The sequence below is a fragment of the Scylla paramamosain genome, unplaced genomic scaffold (assembly GCF_035594125.1).
Source record: "Scylla paramamosain isolate STU-SP2022 unplaced genomic scaffold, ASM3559412v1 Contig30, whole genome shotgun sequence".
Taxonomy (NCBI): domain Eukaryota; kingdom Metazoa; phylum Arthropoda; class Malacostraca; order Decapoda; family Portunidae; genus Scylla; species Scylla paramamosain.
The window spans coordinates 680,306-699,934 of NW_026973695.1; the positions used below are offsets into that span (position 1 = coordinate 680,306).

The following is a 19,629-nucleotide window of genomic DNA, read 5'->3' on the forward strand; positions in this document are numbered from 1 at the left end:
GCCCCTGAAAATTTGTTGCCTTTGTTGTAGCCGCTCCATTTTCCTCAAAATATCGAGTGTTGGGTGAAGAGAGGCGAGCTTGGCGAGAGAAGGAAGGAGCGAGGGAACTCCCCGCCGCGCCCACGCAACCCCGCGGCGAGGTCTTGACGAGCCTGTTCCCAGAAATACATTGTATCCGAGCGGCCACAAAACATAAAACTAGCCGTAAAAAAAAATGTGTGTGGTCCACGTAACCTTTCTGAGGCATTCTCTGCGACACTGACTCATACAAAAATAAAGATGAAGCCTAAAATTGACATTGTTTGATAAGTTTCCGTCGGGTAAAGTTGTTCTGGCATCCATCCATCTTACTCCGCACAAGTTCGTGTTGCGTCAAGACACACAGACACACACGCAGCGGTCCCAGGACTCTTTATAAAAACGCTCTTCATAAAAATGCCAATATTCCCTAAGTTTTCGTAGGTGAGTGCTGTGTGGCCACCTGTCTCACTCTGCACAAGTTTGTTTTGAACCAGGGAACACACACACACACACACACACACACACACACACACACACACACACACACACACACATACAGCCGCACCAAGACTCTTCCTAAAAAAAATTATAGTAAGCATAAAAACGATGATATTTTGTCAGTTCTTGTGGGTAAGTGCGGTGTCGGCACCTGTATTACACCACACAAATCTCTTTCGCACCAGGAAACACAGGTATGCCTCAACATTAAGGATCTCCATAACACACTCAGGAGAGGCGGTGTACGTGCAGTGTTCCTCGAGGCAGCCACACAAAAGACTATGAGGACGAGAGGGTCTTGTGTTGTCGGTTGAGCGCCTCCAGTTTAAGGTCGATCTGGTCCGTGGCAGCGGCGAGGGCATGGTGCTGGCGGAAGAAACTCTTTACCCGAGCCTCCAGCTGCTCGCTCCGCTGCTCCAGCTTGCTCACCTCCGCCTGCAGCTGGTCGAGACGGCCCTGTAACGTGGGGAGGGAGGGATGAAATGCTGCAGGATGGAGAGAAAAATGAGGTTGTGAGGAGAGGGAAGGTGGAGAGGAGAGAGTTATAAAGGAGTTTGTGAATATAATATTTTCTCCTGCATTCAAAGTTTTGTTAATTCAAATATTTCGTTGCTTTTGTTATTTTATTCATGTTTGTAGTAGTAGTAGTAGTAGCAGTAGTAGTAATAGTACTAGTATTAGTATTAGTAGTAGTAGTAGTAGTATGTTGTTGTTTTTTTCGTTGTTGTTTTTCCTACTTTAGTTCTAGAAGTATCCCCATTATAATTCTCTCTCTCTCTCTCTCTCTCTCTCTCTCTCTCTCTCTCTCTCTCTCTCTCTCTCTCTCTCTCTCTCTCTCTCTCTCTCTCTCTCTCTCTCTCTCTCAACAACCTAGCCGTAACAAGCACTCACTTACTACCTCATTTCTTTAGTGGTGGAGAGTGCAAGAACATTCCGCCGCGAGTTATGCGTTTGGTGATCATGAGGAGCGCACTTTGTCCCCGCCCTCATCATCTCCTGCCGCTCCGCCTGCACACTCTGGCCCTACACTGAATGTCCTATGCTTGGTGCGTCTATTCTAAACTGTTTGTCGATGATAGCAATAAGAATAATGAGATGTGAAGCTATCCACTGTTACATATTCTTAACATCAGCGTGTCTCCAGGTAATGCTGATAAAGTAGCTCTTCATCCTTCCATGTAAAAGGGATATCTATCGTTGTTTCCGTGGCTCGCGATACGTAAGTGTCATCTAGAGGGTAATACTGTAGTAAAACCCGCCTCGCCTCGCCTGCCCGATACGTAGTTTATTTAGTGTGTGTGTGTGTGTGTGTGTGTGTGTGTGTGTGTGTGTGTGTATGCTCGTATAGTTATGGAGTGCACACCTTGCTCGTACTGCAAACTGCCTTCCTTCCTTTCTTCTTTCCTTCCTTCCTTCCTTCCTTCTTTCCCCACTCCCCTTGAACCACTTCCCCCTGCTACACTCCGCTACACTTCATTGCATTCCATCACCACCTTCGCCACTGCCACCGCTGCCGCCACCTGCATGCCTATTTGGATATGTTGTTTGAATTTAGTGTTCTTGCTGTTAGTGGTGGTGGTGGTGGTGGTGGTGGTGGTGGTGGTGATGATATTTGTTGTTGTTTTTGTTGTTGTTGTTGTTGTTGTTGTTGTTGTTGTTATTGTTGTTCTTGTTGATGATTATTTACTGAAGCAGTAGCAGCAACAGCAGCAGCAGCAGTAGTAGTAGTAGTAGTAGTAGTAGTAGTAGTAGTAGTAGTAGTAGTAGTAGTGGTGGTGGTGGTGGTGGTGGTGGTGGTGGTGATGGTGATATTGGTAGCAGTGGTGATGGTGGTGCTGGTGCTGGTGGGGTGATAGTGGTGGTGGTAGTATAATTATTGCTGTTTTTTACTGTTGCTATAATTATCACTGATTTTTTGTTGGCTGTTCTGGATTCTCCTCGCAGAAAACTTTATACAAGATTGATAAGACCAGTGTGTGGAAGGTGGAGCAGATTTATGGGGCCAGTGGACGTGTGTTGTGAGCTATGAAAAGTTTTACGAGGAAAGTGACGCATGTGTGAGGGAAGGCACAGGGGAGGGAGAACAGTTTCCAGTAAAGTTTGATTTACGACCGAGGTGTGTGATGTGGAGATGTTTTTTTTAGTATCTTCCTGCATGGGGAGGGAGGGAGGGGAGGAATAGGGCAATAGACAAAAGGAGAGAGAAGGGAACTATGGAAAATGGGATTGGTTGACTGATTGGTTGATTGAAGGGGATGCAGGGTCAAGTGACAGGAATGACTAGGGGTTGTTAGGTTGTGTGTCTGAGTGACATCTCTAACTGCAGACTGTGAGGGAATGGTGCAGAATCTTATTGCTGAATGTTGGAAGGTATGTGAGTAAAGGCAGATGGAAATTAATGTTATATACTAAAGTAAGGAATTGTACGAGTAAAAGATATGAAAGTACAAAAAACCTTAATACCCAAACACAGCGGAGAATTTAATTTTCCATCACATGATTTGCTCTGTGAAATAATTGAATGGAAAACTGATATGAAAACCGAACAAATGAACAAGGAATAATTTCATGAGGAACGTAATTAGATAAGGGCACAATGACTATCAGTTCCGTGTGTAGAGGCGAAGAATTACCTACATGAGAAAGAGCGAAACATACGTAGAAGCTCAGGTGTGTGTGTGTGTGTGTGTGTGTGTGACGGAGCAGCACTAACGAGCAAGAAGGTAAAGGATATGACACGTTACAGTATGGAGCACACCTGTGTTTGTGGCGGCTTGCACGGTGTTATGACCCCGGAGACCCTTAGCTTGTATTACACCTGCACGTAACAGAGAAAAGACTGACACATATTCAACAATGAACAGTTTAGATACGTAGAATATACTGCAACCACCGCCTCCCTCTCATCCTGATGAGTAGAGTCTGTGATGCACGTGAGGATAGTGTGAGCCAATGAAGGATGGTGTGAAGGACAGTGAAGGTTAGTGACGGAGAACCAAGCCCGCCAATAGCTCAGAGTTTTGGCACTTCTCATGACTGCCACAAAGTTCGTAAGTTCTGAAGCACTAGAAGAAAAAAGAAAAAAAAAAGAAAAGAAAAGAAAAAAGACCAAGCGCCGTCCATCATATTTTTCCATCTCATAACGCGACAAGCCCAAAGTTTGTGGGCGTATGTATGCAAGGCCACCAGCAACACTACCCGGGCCAAGCTGCAGGAATTATGCACTTCTCGGAGATGAACAAGCGAATGGGGCTCACGGGGCTATCCATCTCAATAAGGCTGGTAAAGTGTGGCCTTGAGGGAGCAAAGCAAGAGGAGGGAACGGGAGCTATACCTTCGTTAATGCTTCAGAAAACACCTCACTGTAGCGTGTAATTAATTCGTATCGATCGCCAATTTTGTGAGATATATGTGCATTGTTAATTAAGTTTGCCCGATAGCACAAGCTCGGAAGCGACTTGCCGAGAGTAGGGGAGAGAGAGAGAGAGAGAGAGAGAGAGAGAGAGAGAGAGAGAGAGAGAGAGAGAGAGAGAGAGAGAGAGGAAGTCCTGCTGCTCCTCGGCTTCGGCTGTTGTGCGATATTTTCCGGTGATTTACGCTAAATTAGGTTGCGCTCAGTTGTCCATCTTGTTTTCCGTTATCTATTCCATCTTCACACACACACACACACACACACACACACGCAAGCACGCATAGAGTTCTTGTATGTGCCCCAAGCAAGTGTGTTACGCCACCTGAAGGTCTAGGAGGAGGGGACATGGGGAGGGGCACGAAAACTCCTCCTCCTCCTCCTCCTCCTCCTCCTCCTCCTCCTTCTCCTCTTCCTCCTTCTCTTCCGTTCTTTGTTTCCAGCATTGCATTTCTCTCTCAATGTCAGCCTCGTTTCGTGGTTTGATCGCATTCTCATCGGCCCCGTGACTCGTGGCGTGTTTGACCTGACCTTGTTTACCTGAGTCTCCTTGCCTGTTTGTTTCTGTTTCCTCATGATTGTTTACGATGCCTGACGTTGAGAAAGAAATCATTGGCCTTCCCTTCTTATTTTTCGTGTCTCTCTCTCTCTCTCTCTCTCTCTCTCTCTCTCTCTCTCTCTCTCTCTCTCTCTCTCTCTCTCTCTCTCTCTCTCTCTCTCTCTCTCTCTCTCTTGTTTTCTTTTTTTTTTCCTTTCGTATTTGTTTTCCTAACTTTGTGTGTGTGTGTGTGTGTGTGTGTGTGTGTGTGTGTGTGTGTGTGTGTGTGTGTGTGTGTGTGGTTGGCTGGCTGGCTGGCTGGCTCTTTCTCGCCGGTGACCCTCGCGTGCGGTCCCTCCGCGAGTGACGTCCCTGAATGCATATCAACATTATCTTTTATTCCATGGCGATTCGCTCGATTTTTGACCCTCGCAGTCCCTCACTCACTCTCTCTCTCTCTCTCTCTCTCTCTCTCTCTCTCTCTCTCTCTCTCTCTCTCTCTCTCTGAAGACTTGTGTGTGCGTGAATAGATTATTTTTATATTGTATTATATTATTATTGCTTGATACTGCTTGTTGTTTTGTTGCTGTTGTTTAGGTGTGTTTTTACACGTCTTATTTCACCTCTGTGACAAGACAAGCATTAATAGCAGTGTATTTATATATTCAAATTATCTTAAATTTGGCGGGGAACAACAAGAAAAAGACGTTAAACACAAAACACCTTCATCGTAAACAGACACCACCACAACCACCACCAGCACCACCACAACCACCACCAGCACCACCACCACCAGCACCACCACCAACAGCATCAGTAACAGCAGCAACAACATTTACAAGACACAGCATGGTCAACAGAACAAGGCTATGGCAGGGGATAATCCCATAGCTTAGCGAGAGGCCACCATGTTACAGGGACAATTAAGCGTGTATCCGCCTTGTCCTTCGCCCTTTCTCCCTCAACCTTCTCTCTTTCCAAACTTGCACGTGGCACGGAACCTTCACTGATATCAAAGAAGGTTTTCCTCTCTTTCCTTTCCCCCTCCTCCTCTTCCTCCTCCTCTTCCCCAGTGACGCGTGACGGATGCCCCGCTCCCTGTAAACGAGACTCTTCTCTTTGATCGCCTCCACAATTTTCTGGCTTAACTGCTTTAACTGATTCCTGGTTCCGCTATGTATTGTGTAGTATGTATTCTTGATGGCTTTGTGTGTGTATGTGTGTGTGTGTGTGTGTGTGTGTGTGTGTGTGTGTGTGTGTGTGTGTGTGTGTGTGTGTGAGATAGAGAAGCGGGGACGGACCACGTAATGCCGGCTACTCCCCAAATTCACCGTGCTCCTGTCACCTCCAGCAACTTAACCTAACCATCCCTGCTGACCCTACCCACACCCCACCCCACACCCCATCCACACCCCACACAAATCCGACCCTTTCGCCCTCAACTGAGAGAGAGGCTATGGATAAAAAAAAAAAAAAAACAAGCACTACCTGAAGCAGTCTCTCTCTCTCTCTCTCTCTCTCTCTCTCTCTCTCTCCTCTCTCCTCTCTCTCTCTCTCTCTCTCTCTCTCTCTCTCTCACCTGGGGCAGCACGTTCCTCGGAGGGTTAAGGGCGGCGGTCTCGTGCTGGAGTGGCGGCGGTGGCGTGGAGGAGGGAGAGGGTGGTGCTGGTGAAGGCGACGTGGTGGTAAGGGGGGACGAGGACTGCCGCTGGGACAAGGAGAGCTGGCTTGGAGGTGCTGCTGGTGACTCTGTGCGGCTCTGACTGTGGCGGGAATTGTGGAGGGGGCTATGATTTTGGTCATTATTATTGTTATGGTCGTGGTTGGTGGTGGTGGTAGTGGTGGTGGTGGTGGTGGTGGTGGTGGGTTTGTCTTTGATGTGTTGGGATGAGGTCATTGAAGGAGGAGGTGTTGCTCTTTATTGCAGGGCGTGGTGAGGAGGTGAGCACTGTATCTTCTCCCTCTCTGCCTCTTGGGTAATGGCTGGGTTAGCTAAGGGAAGGGTATGCCACGTTGGAAGGTAATCGAAGGAGAGGAGGAAAGAAATGTGTGCCAGTAAAATTTCATAGGCGTTATCTACGGCTATTTTCTTTCATTATATATCCTTTTCCTTCTGTACTTCTCATTATTCTTCCTTATATTTCCTTACTCCTTCTTATAAACCATTACTCCTTCATATCTTTTTTTTATTCTATCTCAAGCTTCACTACTCTTGCTTCTATTCCCTTTATATTTCCTTTTCTTCCTTCTTTTTTTTTCCTGATTTGACAATATATTTCGTTATTCTTCCCTATACATTCGTACTCTTCTTTGTATTTCTTTATTCCTTTATTCTATTTACGCCTTCCTCCTCCTCCTCTTACCACAGTACATCCTCTTGTTCGTCCTCCTCCCCTTTAATCCCCAACTCTTTTTCGTCGTCGTCCTCCTCTTCCTCCTCCTTCTCCTCCTCCTCCTCTTCCTCCTCTTGCTGTTTCTTTCCTGGTTTCTTCTCTTTCCTGTCTCCTCAGTAGTCACGGGAGGGCGGCACCACACGTGTTGTCTTCTCTGCACAGACGCACTTTGCAGTCAGTGAGTTGACGAGTCAGTGAAGAACTGTGTCGTCGTGAATCTTGCTTGCTCCTCGTCTTGTGTCTTACGATGCCTGCAAAGAAGGATAGTTATCAACAGTTGTAGTAGTAGTAGTAGTAGTAGTAGTAGTAGTAGTAGTAGTAGTAGTAGTAGTAGTAGTAGTAGTAGTAAATACTCTGTTTTACCTCAGCGGCAGCAGTTCTGAGATAGAGTTTTGGTCTCCACTGTACTTCCACTTCCAAATATCTCAGGCTGCCGCCAATAACTACGGTACGGGAAGTAATACATAAACACTGACTATAACAAAAAAAAAAAAACTATGCTTAGTGGTGGTGGAAGAAAATAAAGCATTTCTAGACGCACTGGTTAAGGAGGAGGAGGAGGAAATGATAGCATGAGTATGAAGAGCACTACCACTGTACCATTACTTGTCAAAAAGCACTCCAGCCCAGCCATGTGAAGGAGTAAGTTACATCATCTCAGCACGCCATAATGTGTGTGTGTGTGTGTGTGTGTGTAAGGTGGTGGTGAGAGAGTGCGGTCAAATTGTCTGCGTTCTAACACTCTCTCTCTCCTCTCTCTCTCTCTCTCTCTCTCTCTCTCTCTCTCTCTCTCTCTCTCTCTCTCTCTCTCTCTCCATTTTGTTACGTACATGTTGCATTCCCCTTCATGTTCTCCCTCACTTGTATTATCGACCACAATCATTAACTGCTTCCTCGCGACTCTCCCTCCCTCACATTCGCTAGACACCTGACACTTTTCTCACCGTCCGCTTTGGCGAGCTGTGCATGTCAGTCTCTCTCTCTCTCTCTCTCTCTCTCTCTCTCTCTCTCTCTCTCTCTCTCTCTCTCTCTCTCTCACGTCAAGCAGTTTCAAGTGATGTTCGTGGGCGAGAGGCACTTACGTCATGTTTCCTTTGTATTTACCAAGCCTATTATGGTCAGATTGTTGCCGGAGTACTTGCGTGGAATTTTGCATTGCATGTGGCACGCATTCCACTTTGCATGTGCTGGCAGTGCTCTTAAATTTTTCCTCGCCTTCTTTCACCACTCCAGTCTGCTTTCCTTCCCTCCCCTTCCCCTTACTTACGATCTATGGGTGGCCGTGTCTCACCCACGCCGAGGTTCTCCCGAGCAATGTTGTGGTAGTAAATTACATTCGCTAATTTAACGTTCTGACTCTCCAACGTAAGAGGTTTGGACTCATATTTCTGGATTATTTTTTGTTTGCGTGCTATATTTTTTACTCCCGAGCTTTCATGGTGAGAGTGCCCATGTGTTGAGGAAGGACAAGTGCTAGATTCGTGAAAGAGGACTCAACAATATATTTCAACATTATTTTTTGAATACACGTTATATTTCATGTCCAGACCTTTCTTTTCGTTGGGAGTATGTTTGCGTGGCGAGCAGCGTGGCAGGTAATAGGACTCAGCACTCTGCCGGTGTGCACTGAGGCTGTGAGCTCAAGCTTTTTTGTCGCCACGTGTCTGGTGCGATGTTCTGTCCGCGCTCACGTGATGGTGGAAGGCAGGAGTCGTCCCGCGTGTAAGGATTTGCTATGGGTCACTGTCTGTTTTCACACTAAAAACGTGCACACTCATTATTGCCAAATGGAACAGCTACACGACAGACTAATCAAGGTCTGCCCCCCGTGTTTAATTATCTCATTTAGCGTCATTATTTAATAAACCCTCCTCATTTAGCTGCTGTCAGTGGACTTCATTGACTTATCTCATCATTTCGCCACGCAGAAAGATTTACATTGTTTGCACAACCCTGAAAGAAATTATATTTTACATGATTCATTCACAGCTGAGGTGTACACAAACTCACTGACTGACTGACTGACTGACTCCCGCGCCACAGTAGGATCTGACCCAGGTGAACAGTGTCTTGGCGTGCTTTGTTTTCTTCTTGTTGTATTTCAGGGACGCGGAACACCGCGTCCCTGACGCGCACTCAGCACATCGAGGTCTGCACACATTCAGCACGCTGCAAGTTGGCCAAGCAGGACATCCTCCCAATTTAGGTTGACTTGAATTTTTGTATTTGGTAATTCAATTTGTCACACACTAACTTCCGTCATTTGAATTAACTGTCGTTATGGAAGAATGGTGCATATGTCCACTCAGCTCACGGAACGATGTACGGATATTTGAATCACACTTCAACAGTAAAAATGGCAAAACACACACACAATCATGCACATTTCATCATAGGTGGTACGTTAATTGCTGATATTTCTGAATGCTAGGCACCAAACAACACTGGGTTTTTCGTATCAATCCACAGAGAACACATAATATCCCTCACGTTTTGAGAAAATTAGTCCCTTGATTAAAACCCGCCAGCGAGGCAGGTGGTCTCACGGGACAGCGTGACGACCCGTGCGGCGCGAGGCGAGCCAGGTGCTGTGGCGCGTCTGGTGGCGGAGCGAACAGTGGTACAACCCAGGCCGAGGGTGTCTAGGACGGGTCGCCACCATTTGTGGTCTGACAGAGGTGTGTGTGTGTGTGTGTGTGTGTGTGTGTGTGTGTGTGTGTGTGTGTGTGTGTGTGCTTTATCCAAAAGAGGCTAATATTATTCTATTATTTTTGTGAAGTGCAGGGGAGAAGGCCTTTGACCAGTGTTGCTGAGGATAACCTGCCTCAAGATAAGTACGAATCAGATAGGAAGAACAGATACAGGGAGACTTATTGGTCTATAACGACTGTATCTGCTGAGCTACACACTACGACTGACACTGAACTATTTGTGGAAGAACGGGATTGAATAGAACAAGACCCCAAAGTTGTGTGTGTGTGTGTGTGTGTGTGTGTGTGTGTGTGTGTGTGTGTGTGTGTGTGCGCGCGCTTAGGTAGCAGATAGCATGCGCCTCGTGGGGCTGAGTGGCGTAGGTGGCGGAGACAAAGGCTGGAGCACCGTGGTGTGGAGGTTTATTGATATATCAATCAACTTAAAATTGTAAGATCATGGTCTTTATTCACGCAATTAAACGTAACTAGTGCCGAGAATAAACCAAGATATCTATCACACACCACACTAAAATTTACTTTGGGAGGAAGAATCTCAGTCCTGATACACTGCAGTTCCCCGGATCACCTGGTGCTTCCCGTGTGGGGCTGAGGGCGTGGAAAGCAGGGAAAATAGAGCGACCCAATACTTTTCGAAGTTTACTAGTTAGTGGAGAGTGGAGGAGCGGGTGGGAGAGTAAAGATATTGACAAATGCCGGCGCCAGGACTCTGAACGGTATGGGCTTCAGTTTGAATGGCAGTGTGCTAAGTGGGCAGGAGGAGGACTGAGTTACGATAATGCCATTTTTTAAACACTTAACTTTGCAATTGTCTTCCTTTCGTAGCCAAGAAGAAAAGGGAAAACGCAATCTTCTTTTTTTCTCTTTCATATACGAGTGTGTGTGTGTGTGTGTGTGTGTGTGTGTGTGTGTGTGTGTGTGTGTGTGTGCAAGCAAACATGTTTACAGGGGTCTGAATGTTACGAAAGAAAGACTACAACACCGAGAGAATGAAAGGATCGGCAGCAGTGAATAGCAAGAGGGAAAAAAAAGTGAGAGTGATCTTGTAGTATGGCTTAGTGTGTTTAGATATTAGTGACACTTAAAACTATATTGACCACTGCTTTTTTAATACAGACGTCCTCTCCCTACTCACCGCCACAAATACACAAGTCTCCTCACTGTATTAAGGCTAAACCAACGAGTCTGTACTGAGCCAGTCAAGAATAAGAATGTATCTAGGGTCGACTGATCTCCTTAGGTATGCCAGCGATAGTCATTACTGGGCTCTCTACGAATGATGCTTCACGCCAGTATGCGGGTGAACGAACGGCTGGCTCATGTGTCCTGCTTGCTGAGGGTGGTGGTGGTGGTGGAGGAGATAAGTAATGATAAGAGGAACATGAAGAAAAAAAGGTTTAGAACAAGAAGAACAAGATCAAGAATAATAATAATAGTAATGATGATGATGATAATAATAATAATAATAGTAATAATAATAGTAATAATAATAATAATAATAATAATAATAATAATAATAATAATAATAATAACAACTAGAACAACAACAATATAAACGACAGCTTAGCCACACAAAAAACAGCATCCACATTATCAAATCTGAATTAAATAAAGTTACATTTACTCGTAAACACACAAGTTAGATTTTGTCATTTAAAACATATTACCATCATTTACACACATAAAAAGCATAATATTTACCCGCATTTTAATTATGAGCTAACAAAGAGCGCGAATGTCCGATGACAAGCCTTTAGCACAGAGGGGAGAGGGAGTACGAGACGCTGCCGGGAAGGGATTGGGGTGTGGCATGCCTGGGTTGGTAATGAGGCGAGGCGATCACGGCAACACCAATCGGCTTTGTATGACGGAACGTGAAACAGAATCCTTCACTGGCGGAATCTGACTGTTCTCTGATTTTTGCAATATTTTACTACCTCACTGTCTTCCCGGTTGTCATGTCACAAACGCCAATGAATCTCGTGTTCGTAATTCGAATGGAAGTTGATGGTCTAATGAATTGCTCTATGTTAAGACCTCCGTACTGTCCGCGAAAATGTGATAAATGGAGCTACTGTAGTTTTGTATGATTTATTTTGCGTAATATCGTCATAAATACTTTGTAAAACTGCTACATAATTCCTGCTTCATGTTATCTACACTATATTATTCTTTTTTCTCTTTTCATCTATACGTGTAGAGAAGAGCAGATTTCACTCATTTTCTAGCATATTCCTTTCCCTTACCTTTAAACTTTCACCTCATCCATGTCACCTGTCCGCAGCACACACGAAAAAAAAAAAAATCTCCATCTACAATTGTCTTCCGCATACTTATGATTTAAATAACTATAAGAACAAAGAGCTTCATAAAAACGAATGCAATTATCTCCTGATGCTTGTTCTTCCTTTGTGTGTGTGTGTTTTTTTTTTCTGCATCTCCATCAAAATACGTCCAGTTAAATTAACCCTTTCTTTCTTTTCTTGCCTCCTCCCTTGCGTACCTACAAACTTTCCTACCAAGGAGCAAATTAAGCGACATTATTGTTTTCCTTCCTTGCACGTTTTATAGTCATCACCAAAACTCCCCTTTCATGTAAAAATGAAAAGACGAAAAAAAAAAAATACTCCACTCTGGGTTGTGCTAAGGAGCCTCTTGGTGACTCTCCCCAAGACTAGGTATGCTTCTCCTCCTCCCTCGCTCCACTCACCAAAGGAATGATAAGTGCAACAAAACCCCAAATGAAGCTTTTAAATGAACCACTTAGGCTCGTGTGAATTTGAGAGAGAGAGAGAGAGAGAGAGAGAGAGAGAGAGAGAGAGAGAGAGAGAGAGAGAGAGAGAGAGAGAGAGAGAGAGCTGGAACTAGAATTGTGGGGAAGGGAAATGTGGAGGGAGTGGAGAGAGTGGAGAGAGGGTGGGTGAAAAGAAAAGGAGGGGGGAGGCGTGCTGGGAAGCATGTAGCGAGGAATGAAGGAAGAGCAAGAGCGTGAGGCGAGTTGAGGGGATGGAATATGAGTGTGTAGAGACTGGTTGTGGCAAAGAGAACATTGAGTGGTGAGAGTGTATTGAACCAGAGAGAGAGAGAGAGAGAGAAGCGTACTCAGTCTCTCCAGGGAGAAAAGAGACATAGGTGGAACTTGATTCCATAAGATTACATTATTTAACCTTCTGAGGAATACACAAAAACACACTCTCTCTCTCTCTCTCTCTCTCTCTCTCTCTCTCTCTCTCTCTCTCTCTCTCTCTCTCTCTCTCTCTCTCTCTCTCTCTCTCTCTCCTCTCTCTCTCTCTCTCTGTCGCGGGGGGGAAAAAGACGAGATTCATGTACGCTTGCAATATTCGTCTCTTTCTTGATGTCATTACTTCGGGGAAGGGGAAAGCGAAATGAGAGGACAAGGGAGAGTAAAGGAGAGGAAGAAAGTTCAATTTGAAACTGTAATAGTCTCCACTAACCAATCCAGAGAGAGAGAGAGAGAGAGAGAGAGAGAGAGAGAGAGAGAGAGAGAGAGAGAGAGAGAGAGAGAGAGAGAGACTAAATAAAAAAGGCACAACTTGGAATATATTTACAGAATGATAAAATTATAAATACAATACGTAAAGGAGAGGAAGAATACAAGTACGAGTAGTAGTAGTAGTAGTAGTAGTAGTAGTAGTAGTAGTAGTAGTAGTAGTAGTAGTAGTAGTAGTGGTGGTAGTAGTAGCAGTAGGAATGGTAAAAGGAATAGAAAGGAGAAGCAGAAAACAAATTAAAGGAGATATATAATAGATTAACGAAAATAAAAGAGATAGGGGGAAAGGAGAAAAAAAAAAACGAAGAGTAACACCTTTATGAAGCAGTAGAAAAGAAGGACGAGGAAGGGCAGGAGAAGGAGGAGGAGGAGGATCAGAAGCAGGTGGAGGGGCAGGAGAAAGAGAAGAAGGAGGAATTGAGGAGAAGTTGATGAAGAGGAGAAGGAGATGAAGGCGCAAGAGAACGAAAAGAAGAAAAAGAAGAAGGAAGAAGGATTATATGATAGTGACAGTGTTGACGAAAAATCTAAGGAGAAGAAGGAGGAGGAGAACGAGGAAGAATAAATGGTATTGAGTGTTGGTGAAATGTGCAAGGAGACTCAAATTATCGACGGTCACCCTCCTCGTAGGCTGACACCATTCACTCAGAAACGAAGGAGAAATCAATGGAGGGCGTGGGAGTCGAGAGTAAGGGAGTGAGTGGGGAGAGGGAGGGAGGGAGTGAGGGAGGGAGACGAGGCGGCAGCGGCGGTGGTGGTGGTGGTGGTGGGCGAGATGATAAAAGGGTGCGGCTGGTTGCCTGGCTGGTGGGGGAAGGAAATGATGGGAAGCGAGGTGAAGGGTGAATGAGGAAGTGCCGCCTCAAAAGAGAGAGAGAGTTGCCTGGCTGGTGGGGGAAGGAAATGATGGGAAGCGAGGTGAAGGGTGAATGAGGAAGTGCCGCCTCAAAAAAGAGAGAGAGAGAGAGAGAGAGAGAGAGAGGGAGAGAGAGAGAGAGAGAGAGAGAGAGAGAGAGAGAGGTCACCATGGAGAAAAAAAGGAAGGAAAGAAGGAAGCCACCAGCACGTAGACATCCCAACAAAGGCTCGTGTGTCATGACTGTCTAGTATCTCAGAGTTGATTTCGTACCACCTTCCTCCCTCGTTTTTATTGATCCCTGCATGGTTTGTGTATTATTTAGGGCAAAAGAGACGGGGTGGTGCAGTGGTAAGGGCTGCGGCTCACGACCTGGGGTTCGAGGGAAAGAGAAAACTTACAAGCCAGCGTTGTCTTGGCCGTCTGCCTGGCTGATTCTGATTATTCATCTTGCTTAGGATATTGTCCTTAAGTATAAAGGCAGAGGCCGGGAATCTCCTGGGACCAGCGATGGGCAGAGTCGGGGTGTAGGCTGCTGCTGTTATAATGTGTGTGTGTGTGTGTGTGTGTGTGTGTGTGTGTATGTGTGTGTGTGTGTGTGTGTGTGTGTGTGTGTGTGTGTATGTGTGTGTGTGTGTGTGTGGTGTGTGTGTGTGTGTGTGTGTGTGTGAGTAGTGTGTGTGTGTGTGTGTGTGTGTTGGGGGGGGAGAGGGGGAGATGGGGTTATGGGTATATAGAAATAGATCAAAAATTATTTATGATGGAAACAGCTACTAGATTCATTCAAAGCACATCAAAATCTACTAAAAAAAATGCTGTTTTGCCCCCCAAAAATGTTAGAATGGTGAAAAATCTCCAAATTAACCCTTCTGTTGTGTGTGTGTTGAGAAGAGTGAGTCTGTCCAGTGAGTCTCATTGGTCAACGTGAGGGGAGGCTGTGAAGACTGTCCCAGAAGTACAGGTCAGGTCACCGTCAGGTCACCGTCGCACCGCTTCGTCACCCTGGCCACTGACTCAGGGGTCTGGGCCAGGTTACTGAATGCCCTGTCCTCCTCCACTAATCTTCAGGGTTTTTCTATCATATTTAAAAAGCCGAGCCATATAGAGCTTTAGCCACCTTAAATGAAGCACTGGTGGCTCTCATGGGGATCTTATCAGTACTAACTGTACGTCAGCGGAGAGTTGGGGCTGGGGACGGGGCGGGGAGGCAGCTCCAGCATGGGGTGAATGGGGGGGGTCAAGGAGCCACAGGGATACAAATTGGCGTTGTTTGTTTACTAAATTTAGCCATTGGAAGCAAGATTTCACTCACCTGTGGACGGCGATGAAGCGCGGGTCCTCTTGGGGGCAGCAGAGAGGCGTATGGACTTAGCCAGTAGCGTAAACGTGTGATGACGAAGGAGGTTAACACAGACCAGCAGCGAGTGAGTGAGTGAGTGTGTGGTCAAGAGTTCCAGATTGACGGACGAATGGAAGTACTGAGATGTGGTCACGAATGTTTAAACGTGTGTATTGTGTGTGTGTGTGTGTGTGTGTGTGTGTGTGTGTGTGTGTGTGTGTGTGTGTGTGTGTGTGTGTGTGTGTATGCATGCATGCATTCTCTCTCTCTCTCTCTCTCTCTCTCTCTCTCTCTCTCTCTCTCTCTCTCTCTCTCTCTCTCTCTCTCTCTCTCTCCGCCACACTCACCCTGGGCGGGGCGGGCGTGTACGAGGGCGTGCTGGCTCCAGAGGTGAAGTAGCTGTCTTCTACCGCTATTTTTTCATGCTAACTGCTCTTCTGATCTCGCTAACTGCATGCCTCCCTTCCTCCCGCGGCCTCGCTGCACAAGACTTTCTTCTTTCTCTCACCCCTATTCTGTCCACCTCTCTAACGCAAGAGTTAACCAGTATTCTCAATCATTCAATCCCTTTCTCTGGTAAACTCTGGAACTCCCTGCCTGCTTCTGTATTTCCACCTACCTATGACTTGAATTCCTTCAAGAGGGAGGTTTCAAGACACTTATTCAACAATTTTTAACTACTGCTTTGACCCTTTTATGGGACTGGCATTTCAGTGGGCATTTTTTTATTGGATTTTTGTTGCCCTTGGCCAGTGTCACTCATACATAAAAAAAAAAAAATCCTAGCATGTATTTACGCTTCTCCAGGAACAACAATAACTGTAGAGTGAATAGCCTTTCTTGCCCTGGTTTCGCACTGTTGTTGTCTCATGTGCTATCAGGTGATGTGATAGTACGGCAAAATTTAATATGAAGGACCTCGAGAAAATAATGTTTGAAATCCCTTGTAATTTTCCTGCCACTCTTACCACATTCCTGTCTTCGTCTCGTCACTGCTCGCTTCTCACCCGTCAGTCACCAGTCAGGCTAGAGAAGCAGTAACGCCTCCTCACCCACCGGTCCCCAAAGTAAAGCTATTACAAGGGGTAGTTACTGTTATGATGAGTTATTTTACGTGTAAGTGTAGCTATACGATATACAGAGAGAGAGAGAGAGAGAGAGAGAGAGAGAGAGAGAGAGAGAGAGAGAGAGAGAGAGAGAGACGCACATCTATAGTGGTGTATTAATGAAATACTTCGCTTCTGTTAGTTCATCCTCCTCTCAGATATAATGCGTCATTCAGCACTAAGTAAATAAACACGAAGAAAGTAAAAGAAACAACAAGTACGCGAAATTAAAGCCAATAACGCGAAAATGAAGCAACGAAAACATCCCATAGGCTAGGCTCCGCCCCCTCCAACCCGCGTTGCTCCGCCCTTTCGCTTGCTTTTAAGAGGCTCAAAACTCTCCATTATTTTGGTATAGGAGAAAATGATCCTCCTCTTCTTGTGACCACACCAAAGCCCCTAAATAGCCAACAGAACTTCATAAATTAAGTTGCTTAGCCAGCCAGCAGGAATTTTTCATTACTGAACGTTCGCTCGGTTCTTTGAATTTCATGTGGGACGCTGTGACGTTATATATTTGCTATTTTTTATCCTTTTGTTATTAAAGTTCACTAAATAATGTGTTTATATGTGTGTATGAGTAAACAATTTTATGTTTAGGGCCACGGTGGGTGTTAGAACAGGCTTTGTTTATCCGTCAGGCGCCACATCAGTTTGGTTTCGTGTGAAGGATAGTAAAAACCGGCCCTCTTTCCCCCCTCCTTGCGGGTGTTACGTTACCAATGCACCTTAAAACCGACTCATTGTTCTCTCCTTTTATGCCTTTTTCATATTTCTTACTCTTGCAATGGATTAAATTTATAACTTCAAGTCTATTAGGCATAACTAGTACAACAGACACCGCCACACGACCTTGATAAAAAATACAGTTGAGACTGGAAAGCACGCGCGACTCCACAGACTATCGGCAGCCCCGTTAACCTGACTCCTGGCTTCCCGCTATCCCCATCAACCACAACCTGCACTACAGTAACTTCAGATGCCTAAAATGTATCACGTAAGAAGGCTTCTATTTAGAAATTCAGTTTGTTGCCAAGTAAGATCTGCACATATGGGCATATTGGTGCTATAACGCACGTACAGTACTGTGGCCGGCGGCAGGGAGGCGGAGTCAAGGCCTGATGTCACGGCACCCGCTCCGCTAATACCAGTGCGTCTGTTTCTTCCTCTCTCTCTCTCTCTCTCTCTCTCTCTCTCTCTGTATATTTATCTGGTTTCCTTCCTTCTTCCCTACTCTTCTCCCAATTTCCGTCTCTCTTTTCCTCTTCCCTCTCCCCTATCCTCCCCTGCTCCTTGTATCCCTCTTGTTTTCTGAGAGAGAGAGAGAGAGAGAGAGAGAGAAGCGATTTTTCAAGGGTGTTTTTACGGTTCTTGTGACAGATTAACAATATTCCTGCGTTCCAAAGGCACTAGTTGAAGTGCCACGGGTTTTCAATGGTGTTTTTACAGTTCTAGTAACAGATTAACATTTCTACATTATTAACAGGTGGAATATATATATATATATATATATATATATATATATATATATATATATATATATATATATATATATATATATATATATATATATATATATATATATATATATATATATATATATATATATATACTCGTATATATATATATATATATATATATATATATATATATATATATATATAATATATATATATATATATATATATATATATATATATATATATATATATATATATATATATATATAATATCTCTCTCTCTCTCTCTCTCTCTCTCTCTCTCTCTCAAACTTAGCTGGAATACGAGAGCCCCATATCAAAGAGAAGCAGTAGCAGTAATAGTAGTAGTAGTAAGAGTAGTAGTATAAGTAGCAGTAGTAGCCTAAGTAGTTATAGTTTAGAGCAGTGGTTCCCAAACTTTTTCTGGTCATTGCCCACTTTTCATACATGATCCTTGTCCAGCCCCCCCTCCCCCGCCCCCCACAACCCTAAACCGTGACTACCGTGAGTGTGTACAGTGCTACACTCATTACGTCCATATAACAACCACTCTAGCAAATCCTGTAATTTCATTGATTCCATTTGTTATTTTTTCTTTTGTTAATTATTAATAAAGAAATGTCCCCAACCAAATTAGGTAAAAAATTTCACTGTAAACTACATGTAAGCAATACACGAGCTAATTATCTCTTTAATCACGAATCAGTAACCGCTTCATTTGAGCGTGGGAAAAAAAAATGTCCAAGCTGCACGTGGCTTCACGTATGAACGTGTATTATCACTACAGTTGTTAAATTCAAACCATCATAAACTATCGCACAGAGGGGAGCAGGTCGTTTCGGCCGTGAGCACTCTAGGCCGAGAGTCGTTTAGGGCCGTGATCCCTTTACGCCGAGAGTCGTTTAGGCCGCGACTCTGTAGGCCGTGGGTCGTTTAGGCCGTAATACTGAGATCCTTTTTATAGTTTTTATAGTGCAGTCGATGCTGGAGGACTACTGTGGAGGCGAGAAGTGTGACGTGATTGCATGCTAATGAGTTTTATTGATACTCTTGATAATGTATCGAGAGATCGATACCTCCATAAAATAAAGATAATAAATGGAAGAGACCTATATACAGTGGAAGAGACCTATATACAGTGGAAGAGACCTATATGCAGTGGAAACTATGTTCCGTAGCGTACATACACACATATTAATCGTTTTATGAGGTACTGCAGGAAGTGCACGAAACCCAGTCATTGAAAATACCGGGTTTCACAGCTGCCATTAATCAGCTCAAGATACACCATTATCACATTTCCTGTCCTGCCACCTCTCACACCTGTGTCGCACAGCAAACCTTGCCGTGTCCGTACAAGTGCAATTACAATTACGAAACCTACATACTAATTTTGAAACACTGTCTCAATTAGTTAATTCAAAATATTACTAAATTCGAAACATATAATTTCTAAAGTGTCAAAACACTGTCTTGCTTACTTAGTTGATGTGTTGAAGTCAAATTCTGCGTATTTCGTTATTCCCTCACACCTCATCGCTCAGGATGCCTACCAAATTTCCTCGTGTTGTTTGCTCTCGACGTGTACGATTCAACCAGCATGCTTTGCAGTGTGACCATGCTTTGCAGTGTGACCATTGTCAAGAATGGCAGCACAGGGTTTGCAACAATGAGTTTAAGGACCACGGCCTAAACGACTCTCGACCTAAAGGGATCACGGCCTAAATGACTCTCGGCCTAAAGGGATCACGGCCTAACCAACTTGA

The 19,629-nt window shown here is 44.7% G+C and overlaps 1 protein-coding gene across 1 annotated transcript; it reads right to left on the reverse strand.

Annotated features, from left to right (window-relative positions):
- Positions 1-602: 602 nt before the first annotated feature.
- LOC135097716 (merozoite surface protein 2-like) lies at positions 603-9,552 on the reverse strand. Its single transcript, XM_063999713.1, has 3 exons — positions 9,350-9,552; positions 6,046-7,110; positions 603-975 (listed from the first exon to the last, which is right to left on the reverse strand). The coding sequence occupies exons 2-3, from the start codon at positions 6,361-6,363 to the stop codon at positions 799-801; spliced, it is 495 nt and encodes a 164-aa protein (XP_063855783.1). The 5' UTR covers positions 6,364-7,110; positions 9,350-9,552; the 3' UTR covers positions 603-798.
- Positions 9,553-19,629: the final 10,077 nt, after the last annotated feature.